This window comes from Monodelphis domestica, chromosome 1 (genome assembly GCF_027887165.1).
Source record: "Monodelphis domestica isolate mMonDom1 chromosome 1, mMonDom1.pri, whole genome shotgun sequence".
In the NCBI taxonomy this organism is placed as follows: domain Eukaryota; kingdom Metazoa; phylum Chordata; class Mammalia; order Didelphimorphia; family Didelphidae; genus Monodelphis; species Monodelphis domestica.
The window spans coordinates 455,401,039-455,414,073 of NC_077227.1; the positions used below are offsets into that span (position 1 = coordinate 455,401,039).

A 13,035-nucleotide genomic window follows, 5' to 3' on the forward strand; every position below is an offset into this window, starting at 1 on the left:
CCAAAACTACTTTTCTCTTAATGCAGCCCAAGAATACATTAGATTTGAGAGTTTTTTTACTTTCATATCATACTACTGACTCATATTGAACTTACAATCCAATAAAACTTGCACATCTTTTTTTTTTTTTATAAAAACTTTACTGTCTAACTATGCCTCCTCCATCTTGTACCTGTGCAGTTGACTTGTTTTTTGCTCAAGTATAAGATATCACTTTTATCTCTATTGAATTTGATCGTATTAAATTCACCCCCATGTTCTAGTCTGTTGAGATCTTTTTGGATCCTGTCAACCAGTGTGTTAACTCTCCCTCCCAACTTTGTAGCATCTGCAAATTTGATGAGCTTGCCATTTAAAGAAGTTTGAGTGGCATAGGAAAGTTGCCAGCAGTATTCAGCAACTGCTAGGACAATGAATACCCTCTCAGCCAAGTTTTTATAGCTGTTAATTTGACAAGAGCTGATTGACATTAATTGCCTCACAAATGCTGAATTCTTTTCCTTGAGAAATGAGCATGGCTTCCATAAGCTGGTGAAAGAATCCAGCTGCTTTGAGTAATTACTTCTAGTCTGAGGCCATTTCACTGGGTAAAATGCAGCATTTTTTTAACGGGAAAGATTGCCATAGGCCTATGTCATTAAGAATATTCCTACTGCCAATGCACTGCCTGTCAAAACAACAAAACTGGGTATCTGATAACATTAGTAAACTCAGTCTGCCAAGGCCACTGCATGCATATACCTTTGAACCTACAGGTCTCTAAAGAGATATAAAATTTCCCCAAGAAGCAGAGGGAGGATTGTGAGAATTTATTTTTAATATATTAATTTCTGTATATTAAGAAGAACTACAGTGTGTTCCTGTTTCTGGGATCTGAGTCAGAGATACCATCCAGACTGCTACTTTTTGCATTTTCTTTTTCCTTGGGAATTCCAAGGAATGTCTTTCTTTTTCACAGAACTTGATTAATAAATGAAGGGGAAAGGGTTCTTTTCCTTCCTATGTGACTTGTCCAACTGTGGGGATGAAAAAAGGCTGAGGGTCTGATGGACCACCTCTTAATTACCTACTACCACTTAAAGATGTCTTGGGATGTTCAAAGGAGGGCTAAATAATAAGCTCCTAAAATACCTATTTATCAGGCTGCTTGGCCCAGTTTGAGTCATCCCTGGTCACGAGAGAGCCATGGAGAGCTATACAGTTTTATCAATTATGATGCTGGTCCAACCAGTAAATGTGATATAAGAGTGTGGTGAGCTCCTGTTTGGGTTATAAAAGACCTCTACATTCTGTCTCACCTTTTGCCAAGCATTTACTAGTAATAAAAATGTCTAGTAATTTTGGCACATGTAAAAGAAAACTGAGGGGCAGCTAGGTGGCATGGTAGATTGAGAACCAGGCCCATAGATGGGAAGTCCTAGGTCCCTGGGCAAGTTACTTAACCCCCATTGCCTAGCCCTTACCACTCTTCTGCCTTGGAACCAATACATAATATTGATTCCAAGTCAGAAAGTAAGGGTTTGGGGGTAGGGGGGAAGACATATTAGAGAAAGGAAAACCTCAAGTAACAGCAGACGCAACTTTTGCAGTCTTTTAAGATACTGCTAGTTCTTCAAGCATTAAAGCCCTTCATATATTCTTCAGATGTTGGGGGAGCACTTCCCTCTATCTGCAGGTTTTGTTTGAGGGTTGTTTTTCTATCATTTAAAATATTGTATTGATGTTCTTTTTTAAATATCATTTTCATTTTTAAATGATGCTCCCCCCAGTAGAACCCTCCCTTGTAACAAGTATAGTCAAGAAAAAGAAATCAGCACATTGATGATGTCTGAAAACATATGACTCATTCCTCACATGTGGCCCACCATCTTCTGCTGGGTAGCTGAGGTGAAGCATGTGCATACAATTGGTCACTGCTTTGATCAATTCTGAAGTCTTTCAGTGCTGGTTTCCTTTACATTATTGCAGCTGTCATGTTCTCCTGGTTTTATTTGCTTCACATTTCATCAGTTCAGACACGTCTCCCCAAGTTTCTCTGAATTCTTCATATTCATGATTTTTATGACTTAAGCATCTCTTTGAACATACACCTGAAGAACCAATCTGTTGTTTTTTTTCTGAGAGAGAATATGGAAATGTAAGGTCATAGAATTTGCCCTGGGATCAGTTCTTGTTTCTAGTCTTAACTCCCTCATTTTATAGACAAATAAAAATTAGTCTTAGAAAGGGGAAATGACTTGTCCATGGTAATATAGTAGTATAGTAGAGCTAGGGTTCAAACTTAGTTCTCCTGATTCCAAATCCTTATTCTTCCCACTATGCCATGCTACATTAACTTTTTATTTAAGTATTTATTTCTTAGTTAAGAAGTGCATTCTTGGACACAACTAGGTATCATAGTGAATAGAGTGCCAGGCCTGGAAACAGGAGAACACTGGGTTCAAATATGTTTTCAGGCACTTCTAGCTATATGAACCTGGATAAATTATTTAATCCTGATTGCCTCGCCCTTGTTACTTTTCTGTCAGAATTAATTACTAGGATAGAAGATAAAAGTTTTTTTGAAAAGTACATTTATCAGCAATTTGGAAGTATGCTAAGAAATTAAAATACCCATACCATTTAACTTTAAGATCCTACTGGGAGTCACAAACCCCAGTGATATAAAGAAAAGTCTCATGTACACCAAAATATTTATAGCAGCATTTTTTTATAGTAGCAAGAAACTGGGGAAAAAGTAGGTAGTGATCTTTGAGAGGACAGTTAAAAAAATTGATATGTCAATGTAAAAGAAAATTACTACTGTATAAGAAACCATGTAAATGACTAATATATGGAGAAGCATGAGAAGACTTCTATGAACTGATACAAAGTAAGGTATGGAGAACTGGGAAAATACTTTTAAAATGACTACAGCAATGCTAATGGAAAAAACAACAAAACAATTGAAACTAGATGTTGGGGAATGAAGAAAGGACACCTCTCCTCACTAGTGTTTGATAAAGTTCTGGAAATACTGTCAACAAAATAGGAGAAAGGAATCAAAGACATAGAGGTGGTAGGTAAAGAGGAGATAAAATTATCCCTGCTTGCTAATAATATATAATGGTAAGCTATCAAAAAAAGGCATCAGCAAAGATGCCAAATGAGACAATAGCTTCAGCAAAACTGCAAGCTACAAAAATCAGTAGCATTGATATATAATAATAACAGAACACAAGAAGCAATTAGAAAGGGAAATCACATTCCAAATATCTACCAGATGGATAAGATACCTCATGATTATAAAAATAAAAGGGGGACTATAAAACTAATACTGGCAGTGGATTGATTATTGATTATAAACTGGTTTCAGATAGTCTGCTTGCTGTGCTCACAAAGTATCCTCAGTTTATATCAGTGAAGTGAAGCTCATAAATGAGCTTCTCTTCAGGGCCAGAGGCAAAGAAGCTTTGGAGACTCTTGTTATAAAAAATAAAATATTTATTGAAATATATAAGGATAAAAGGATAAGGGATTCTAACTCCACCCAAATAAAACTCCCTAGTTCACAAGGAACTGCTTCTCCTGTTTTCCACAAGCTACACTAATCCTTCCTGATCTGACTAACCCAAATTTTCCCCATTCTACAATAAAATAACAATTTCATCCTTATCACTTTTTTTAAACCCTTACCTTCTATCTTGGGGCCAATACCTTGTATTGTGACTTGCCTAGGGTCACACAGCTGGGAAGTGTCTGAGGCCAGATTTGAAACTAGGACCTCCTCTCTAGGCCTGGCTCTCAATCCACTGAGCCACCCAGCTGCCCCCCTCCCCATCCTTATCGTTTTTAATTCTCCTCCAAGTTATAAAAATAACAAAGGCTAGCTGGTTGAGTCTCAACAAGAATCAAATTAGGACTCTGAGCCTTAGCAGTCTCAAGAGTCGAAACCAAAGACCAGGTCTTTCTTTGGTCTTCTCAGAGTTAAACAATCTATAAAGACAGTAATAGATAGTCAATAATGTTTCCCAAGTTGGAAAAAGAAAACACTTAACTCCTTCAGATATTTACCTCAGACAGTGAGAGAGAGAGAGAGGAAGGCAAAGATATTACCTCCTCAAAGCCCTCAGAGCAAAAACCTCTGTGTGTGACTCTGCCAACTGCCAGAGACAAACTGCCACACAGAAAAACCATTACAACTGTCAACATTTGAAATTGACACTGTCTCAGCTCTGCTTGAAACTCCAATTCTTTCTCAAGCCAGCTTCTCAACTTCTTATCTCTAAACTACTATAACAAGACTTATTTTCTAATATTATCCTTTTAGGATCAACCTACCAAACCACACAAAACAATTGTATAGATTAAGTTTAAAAATGCTCCTTAAAGAAATAAAGTTAAAAACTGGAGGAGTATTCATTACCCATGGCTAGGCCATGCCAATATAATAAAAATGAGATTATTGCCAAAATTAATTTGAACTTTTAATTCTATACCAATCTATTTACCAAGTGGATACTTTACAGAATTGTAAATAATTGTTATTGTGTAAGACAATAATAACAAAGTTCATTCAGAAAAACAAAAGATCTAGAATATTAAAGGAAATGACGAAAAGTTGGACAAAGGGGGAATAGCATATGTAGTAGGCTTCATACTGCCTTAAAAAGCAATAATCATAGAGGGGAGGGAGACAAGAATCATGTAACCATGGGAAAAAAATTTTTGTAAAAAGCAATGGTCACCAAAACCATCTAGCACTGATTTAAAAAAACAGAGGGATAGATCACTGGAATACACTAGACAAGGGAGAATCAGAACACTGAACTCAAGAACTCAAGTTTGATACAGAGGAAAATATAAACCCCTAAAGAAAAAATCCCTTATGTAATTAAAAATTACTAGGAAAACTGGAAAGCAACCTGGCAGAAATTTGACTTAGGCCAACACCTTAAACCACCCATCACAATATATTTTAATTGGATGTGTGATCTTAATATTAAAGATCATACAATTTAAAAAATTAGAAAAGAAACAGCTCATAGAATTCTCATAGCTGTGGGTAGAAAATGTTTGTTTTTTTTAAAACTCTTACCTTCTGCAAATCCACTGAGCTACCCAGAAAATGTATTTTCTAACTATACAAGAGATAGAGGCAATTACAAAAGATTAAATAGATAATTTTGATTTTTAAATTTAATGCACTTATGATATGAAGGGAAATGGTCGAATGAGGGAGGGAAATCTTGTATCAAATTTTTCTAATAAGGTTCTAAGATATGCAAATATTAAGTATACATATGACTGATAATCATTCCACAATAGATAAATGGCCAAAGGATATGAACACAGTTCTCAAAAAAAACTGTAAATGGGCAGCTAGGTGGCTCAGTGGATTGAGAGCCAGGCCTAGAGGTCCTGGGTTCAAATGTGACCTCAGATACTTCCTAACTTCTTAACCCCCCTTTGCCTAGCCATTACCACTCTTCTGCCTTAGAACCAATATTAGTTCTAAGACAGAAAGTAAGGGTTTGCTTGTTTTTTTTTTTAACTGCAAACTATTCACAATCATATATGAATGTTCCAGTCACAAAATAAATGCAAATCAAAACAATCCTGAAGTTTCACCATATACCCTGCAGAGTAGCAAAAATGACCAACAAATGACAATAGTCAGTGTTGGAAAGGTTACAAAATGATAGCATTAATATACTGTCGGTGGAGCTGTGAAACAATATAACCATTTCAGAAAGCAATTTGGAATTATGCAAGCAAAGTGACCAAAACAACTTTTCTCTTTGAGCCAGAGACTTCATTACTGGGCTTTATCCCTGAAGTAAGCCAATGATAAGAAAGCCCCCATATATACCAAAATATTTATGGCAACACTTTTTTTGTTATGGCACAAAATTGAAAGCAAAGTAGATACCCAATAACTGAGCAGTAATTAAAGAAATTGTGGTACTTGGAGATAATGGAATATTACTATACTATACAAGAAATGATGATTGACAAATACAAAGAAGTGTGGAAAGATCTTTTATGAACTGAAACAAAGTGAAGTAAGCAGAGCCATGAAAACAATATAAACAATAACTGCAACAATGTAAATGGAAGGAACAACACACTCCAAATTGAAAAGTGTAACAAAATTACAAAGGTCAAACAGGACTGAAAAAGATGAAAGGATACACGAGCACACCCTTTAACAGAAATGGGAAGTCTAACAAACTTGAGTTTTTTTCAAACTTTTGCAATGTACTGACCATTTAGCTGATTTTTTTTTCTTTTCTGAAAAATACAATTTGTTATATGGAGTGCCTTTGAGGGGAGGAAGCAGGGATTCCTTGGGGATAACTATGATAATGTAAGAAACAGAAATCATCCATAAAAACTTATTAAAAAAAAAAAACAAGCTTGACCCTAATGTGGATAGAGCCTAGAGCCAGGAAGCCCTGAGTTCCACTCATAAGTAGTAACAGAAAAAATGTCCCATGGTCCTGTCACTACAAAACTATGTCTAAAGTAACAAGATGCTTTTCAAAATTCAGTGAACATCTGGGGCAGCTAAAGGGCTCAATAGATGATGGAGATGGGAGGACCTGGGTTCAGATCTGGCCTCAAACACTTCACAGCTGTGTGACCCTGGTCAAGTCATTTAACCCCATTTGCCTACCCCTTGCCACTCTTCTGTGTTGGAATCGATACTGGGACTGAAAGAAACGTGGAAATTCTTTTTTTTTCCCTTCTTTTTAAACCCATACCTTCTGTCTTAGAATAAATACTGTGTATTGGTTCCAAGGCAGAAGAGTAGTAAGGACTAGGCCATGGGGGTGAAGTAACTTGCCCAGTCACACAGCTAGGAAGTGACTGAGGCCAGATTTGAACCTAGGACCTCCTGTTTCTAGAGCTACCCAGCTACCCCTACTTGTATCAATTCTAAGACAGAAGGTAAGAGTTGTTGTTTTTTTTTAATATACTTCTTTCCCTTCTTTGCAAAGATGGACCACTGTGAATATGGAATACTGTATATACTGTTGAATGTTAGTTTAGAGCTCACTTTTATATAGCATTTTAAGGTTTGTAAAGCATTTTGTAGGCTTTGAGAGAATGTAGGGAGAAATCCATTAGGAAATATAGATGATATTAAAACAAAACATATCACTTACAAGTTGTTGATTTTGTAAAACTATAGTTCCAAGATTATCCACAAATAAAAAGTATGAAAAAAAAAACCAAATAGATTTCACAGGAAGCTCCTAGGTTTATTCTTACAAATACTTTACACTTTGGAAATTAGGTCCTTGGATAAGCACAAAGATGTCTAGAACATTAACTTCATCTTGAAACTCTGGAAACAACTGTCTTCCTTCCCTTTAGTGTTGTTCTTCCTTAATATTGTCCATTTCTCATTGTTTCCCTTCCCTATATTCTCTTTCCATGTTTTAGTCATCTTCCCACAAGTAATCTTTGTTCTCCTCCTTCCTTCCATACCCCACCATTTCATTTCATGCAGCCTGTATTTGCTCCATCAGCATTTTCATTTTTTATCCATTTTAGTATTGGTTTGTCTATAACTCTGGAAGCAACTGACATCTAATTTCTAAGAAGCCCACTTTATATAAATATGTATGCCAATGAGGCTGCATGATTAAGTCAGAACCAAGAGTTCTACCTAGGATGTCCTTTAGTATATGAGAATATCAGGATTGCAATACTGATCCAGCACTGGGATCCAGCCCAGTATTTCTCTCTGTGACAGGGGCACCAAGGGCCATGTTACGGGAGAGCAAATTTACTCTAATTTAACGTTATCTTTATGGTTAGGAATATACTCAAAACAATTTTAATTTTCCCTAATAGCTTTCATTAGTAAATATACCATCCATAATTTTTAAGTTGTGTTTTCACCCTATATATTATCTAGATTTAATGAATTCCAAAAGTTTATTACACACTGTATAGAATAAAATGACCTTTTATTTAAATCCTAAATTTCCTTATCAGCTTCAAGTTAGCAGCAAAAAGGACATAGAAACATATTACTAGTATCCTCAGAGCAGTCTTTCATCCATGTTGGCCAGTTTTTTCTTTAGGGATAGCTTTTCAGCATAATTCTGCTAATCAGCTTTTTTATCATTGATTTTATTGAATGTTTCCAGTGTGCTGCTAGTCCACATAAATTATGTATCTTGTTGAATTTCAAATGGCCTCTTTTTTGCTTTCAGGCACAGACGTCTTGCTTTATTGAAGCAAGTTAGTATCAGAGAAAACTGCTGTTCACTTTGTTGTGACGAAGTAGCAGACACAGAACTCAAGCCATGTGGACACAGGTATGACTAATTATTAAGTCTCTGTCTAAATTTGTCAAACCAAAGTTTCAGTCCATTTCTTTTGTGACTATTTCCCATAACCACTTTCCATTTTGCTCTACTTCCTGTAGGGGAAGGGAAGAAATAATAACATAGGAAAACAGTAAGGTATAGAGGGAAAGTGAAACAGGAGCTGTATGATAGCTGGCAGGTCACCTTTCTGAACCTCAGCTTCTTCATCTATAAAAGTAGAATTCAGAATGATTTTAAGGAAACCTCAAAGCACTCCATAGATGTGACTTGTAAGTGTGGTATTGCCAAAGAGGACCCTTGACATCTTCCTGAATCCCTGAAATAATATTTTTTAAATAGATGGCTCTTCCTAACTAATAGAAATTTCCTGATTTGTGAGATGAAAGGGAAAAAGGAAAGATTTAATTGCTTCTTCTCTATTTTTTTTAAACCCTTACCTTCCATCTGTAAAAAAGGAGGGGGATTCTTCTTTTTTAATAAAGGGTTGGTTAGTTGGTTTCACTGGTTAAGATGTAATGCCAGTGGAGAAGTTGAGAGGACCAAGTGATCAGGGAAACAGGGAATAAGGTAAACTCTGTTGAGAGGGGGGAAAGATGGCAGGATCTCTCCCTCCCTAGGGTGAATAGGAGCAGGAGTTTGAAATAAACTCCAGAGAGAAGGAAAGATGAATTCCTCTCTCTCTCTCTCTCTCTCTTTTCTCAAGGGATATCAAACAGACTATACCCCTTGAGTCCCTATGAGAGCAAAAGCTTAGGGGATGAGATGTCAATTCCCCTATCAGCCACTTCTAAAGAAGGTTTCTGATTTACCTTCCTCAATGGAGATGTGTGACAGGCCTTGCCCGGCCCTGCCACAGATAGGGATTAGGCTCAAGCTTTGATACTTATCCCCAATTACCTAAGTGCCATTCCTGTTGTAGAGATAGGCTTGCAAACCCAAATCTGACTTATGAACTAAAGATTTATTGAGGGGATAGGGTAAGCAGGTTGAAGGAGAATGGAAGGAGGTTGCCCTGTCAAGTTATTTCCACAGTAGCTGGATCAAGAGGCTGATGCCCAAGCCCACAAACACCTCAGCCCCTTTCCCAACTGACTGCTCTCTTTATGATCTCTGTGATAGTATATCCTAAAGACTAAATCGTAAATCAGTTCAGGAAGGCAAGGAGAGACCAGGAGGAACCAAGGAGGGCTGGGCTCTGAGTTTTGAGAGAGTCCTAGCCAGCACTTACTCTGGGTCTATGATTCTTGGGTAGCAGGTGGTAGAAACAGTAGAAGGGTTTCTTTGGAGAAAACAGCTTCAAGAATTAAAGGCAGGAAATCTGGGTCTTCTCTCATGGCTTGGGGGGTGGGGGTGGAGAGGGGATCCTTCAGCCACTTCAGCCACTCAGAAACTGAACCTTTCAGTCCTGGGACAGAAGACCCTAGGGCTCTTCAGAATGCCCCCTAGCCAACAGTTCTCTCCCATAATCCCTTGCTGTCCAAACTGCCACTCCAGCTCTTATCAACCCATAGGATTCCAAAGCCTTCCTTGCCAATCCCTACACATCTTAGAATCAATAGTATGTAGTGGTTCTAAGGCAGAAGAGTGGTAAGGGCTAGGCAATAGGGGTCAAGTGACTTGCCCAGGGTCACACAGCTAGGAAGTGTCTGAGACCAGATTTGAACCTAGGACCTCTTATCTCTAGGCCTGACTCCCAATCCACTGAGCCACCCCTGTCAAAGATGGTATCCTTAGGAGCCACAATGGAATTACTTTCCAGCTTCACTAAGGGGAAAAGAAAAAAGGAGAAATACAATTTGGATCACATAACTTTGTAAAACATATGTGGAAATTTGTTGTTACATATAATTAGTAAAAAAAAAGAAGAAAAGAAAATTTTAAGAGCCACAGTGTTGCTGAGGAAAAACAGCAGCCATAGGAAACTATACTATAAGATAGGCCCATTATTTGTTTTCACCTCTATAAAATATGGGGACAATATTCATTTTCATTACCTACCATAGAGGGAAATGATGAATCAGGTGCCTTGGAAACTATTTAGCACTATACAAATGTGAATATTTGTTATCATTAAAAGACAAACAAGGAGCAGATAGGTGGCTCATGGGATAGAACTTCAGGCCTGGAGTCTGGAGGACCTATGATCAAATCAAATCTGACCTTAAGACACTTCCTAGCTATGTGACCCTGGACTAGTCACTTAACCCCAATTGCCTAGCCCTTGCTGCTCTTCCATCTTAGAACTGATACTAAGACAAAAGATACAGGTTTTGGACTGGGAGGAAGGCAGACAAACTGAGGCATGCACCTGTCTAACTGGGGTTTCTCCTTAGAGGCCTGGTATTTAGAATGACTTACAGGGTCCCTTGCTCAAGGTTTTGGCCACCGCACAAAAGTGGAGATGTCTTTTATGGAATGACTGACATCCATTGTGGTCTCTTTTAAATTGAGTTCAGTTCCCCAGTCCCCATGGTCACATTTCCTATCCCTCTGAGGCGTAAGTGTTGAGTGGGACTAGAGAATATAAACAGGCCCCACCTAATGCTCTGAATACACTATTCTGAATATGGTCTCAATGTTTTTTTCTTTCCTCAGTGACCTGTGCATGGATTGTGCCTTGCAACTGGAGACTTGCCCATTGTGTCGACAAGAAATAGTGTCTAGGGTCAGACAGATTTCTCACATTTCATGACACATGTGGAGAAGCATCATGGACTAATTTTTAATCAATTCCAGCCAATGTCTGAAAAGGACAAACATCTCTAACCAGTTACGTGCACATTGAAACAATAGCCATGGCCAGATTTTATGCTAAGCAGTAGTTTGTCTGTCTAAGACAAAATCCTTTAGAACCTAACCCAGGATGCCAGCACTGGGAAATTCCCTTTACGAACAAGAAGAGCTAAATGCTATGGCCAAGTCTTGAGTCCCTCTGAGAAAGACACCAGGAGACACTGCCCGCATGAGTGCCGAAATTCAATTTGCACTGGAATCCTACATGTTCAGTACATTCAGTTGTTTAAAACAGGATGTTTTGTCTCATTCTCAAAAGTCTTTATTTTTGGCTGAAGCCATTATGAAGAAGTAATCCGCCAGTGTTTCTTGGTTAAATGTAACTTCCTGCTGGTCAGACTTGTGTTAACATTGAACTACAAGACTTGAATCCCTAAAACTAAAAATAAACACGTCTTACTACAAGCTACATGAAGGACCCAAAAGAAGGTGCATAGACTGTAAAAATAAAAATCCAAATTTTTGATATCTCAGTGATTCCAAAGAACATTCTAATTTTTTTTAACACAGAAAATTGGTGGTATTTTCACATTCATAGTGTTTCTATCCAATTTCAGTACCCGCATTTTGTGAAAGAAATAATATGTTTTACCAGTACAGGAGGAATTCTTACATTAATTACAATGCTGGACTGGAGAAAATTTACTATTTTAGGGTATTTTTAAGGTACCATCAATCAGGGTTTTTGTTTTTGTTTTTTGTTTTTGTTTTTAATCAGTATTGTTTTTAGAAGCAATGAATACATTTGAAACTTTTGAATAGTCTCAAAAGATCTGGAAGAAATTCTGAAAAAACGTATTAATATTGTTTTAAATAAATACATGTTATTTGATAGTAAATTCAATCATGGATTGCTGACTATGTCTTCATCAAAAGTACAAGTCCCTCTCTGGGTCTCTGGTGAAGATCTTCAAGAGTTTGTTTTGTTTTTCTCCCAGAAAATTGGAAGGTAGAATTGTAAATTCACAATACTTCTTTTATAAGGGTGGACCTCAGCAGTTGCCTTTTAATTTATGCCAACTACTTCCTGAGTTTATACTTGAACAGTAAAGATGTCTTCTGAGCTTTACAGTGTCTTAAATTGGATGCCTATTCTTTGTCCCCTCTCATTGCTGCCCCTTCTAGATTGTAAAGTGACAGTAACTTGAAGCCTGTGCTATTACAGAGCTCATTTCTTTCTGTAAATTGGGATGATGAGTTTTTCCCATGCTTTCAGTCTTCCATAAAATTTTAAAATTTCATGTTCTTCCCTTAGCTTGTGGTGAATATGATCATTTGTATTAAATAAAGAAAGTATTTGTTGCATTTTTTTTTTTGCAGATATGTCTGCAAAAGGTCTGACAGCCTTCACTGGTACATGCTGCTAAGATTGAGATGTGAGAGTCTTGGCATCTTTTGGGTTTTTTTTTTGTTTGTTTTGTTTTGGATGTTGGGGAGAAAGGGGGAAGAGTTGTTAATAATAGCTGCTTTCCAAGACCTTACAAATCCTTGCAAAGAGAAAAGAGAGAGAGCAGGTATGATACAAGGGATGAAGAGCAAGCATTAGTAGCTAAGGTGAAGTTAGTCAAAGAAGCTTCCAATCCACTTTTTCTAAAAATCTACCCTTCAGCTTTACTTTTTTTTTTTTGTTTTAACTCTTACCTTCTGTCTTGGAATCAGTATTCTGTTTTGGTTCCAAGGCAGAAGAGTGGTAAGGGTTAGGCAATGGGAGTAAGTGACTTACCCAGGGTCACACAGCTAGGAAGTATGTGAGAGCATATTTGAACCCAGGACCTCCCATCTCCAGGCCTGGCTCTCTATCCACTGAGCTACTTCAGTGGATAGTAAAGCTCCTTCAGCTTTACTCTCAGTAGAATCTACTTTTCCTAGAATTAGCTCAACCCTTAGACCAGGAAGCCTTACAGTTTGGGTTGTG

The 13,035-nt window shown here is 37.5% G+C and overlaps 1 protein-coding gene across 5 annotated transcripts in view; it reads left to right on the forward strand.

Moving 5' to 3' along the window:
• Positions 1-12,425, forward strand: part of RSPRY1 (ring finger and SPRY domain containing 1) — an 80,682-nt gene extending 68,257 nt beyond the window's left edge. For all 5 annotated transcript variants that reach the window (XM_016422806.2, XM_056812338.1, XM_056812341.1 and 2 more), the window contains 2 exons: positions 8,211-8,315; positions 10,923-12,425. In XM_016422806.2, the coding sequence (XP_016278292.2) occupies positions 8,211-8,315; positions 10,923-11,019 (202 nt within the window). In that variant the 3' untranslated portion in view covers positions 11,020-12,425. The remainder of the gene's footprint in view (positions 1-8,210; positions 8,316-10,922) is intronic.
• The last annotated feature ends 610 nt before the right edge of the window (positions 12,426-13,035 follow it).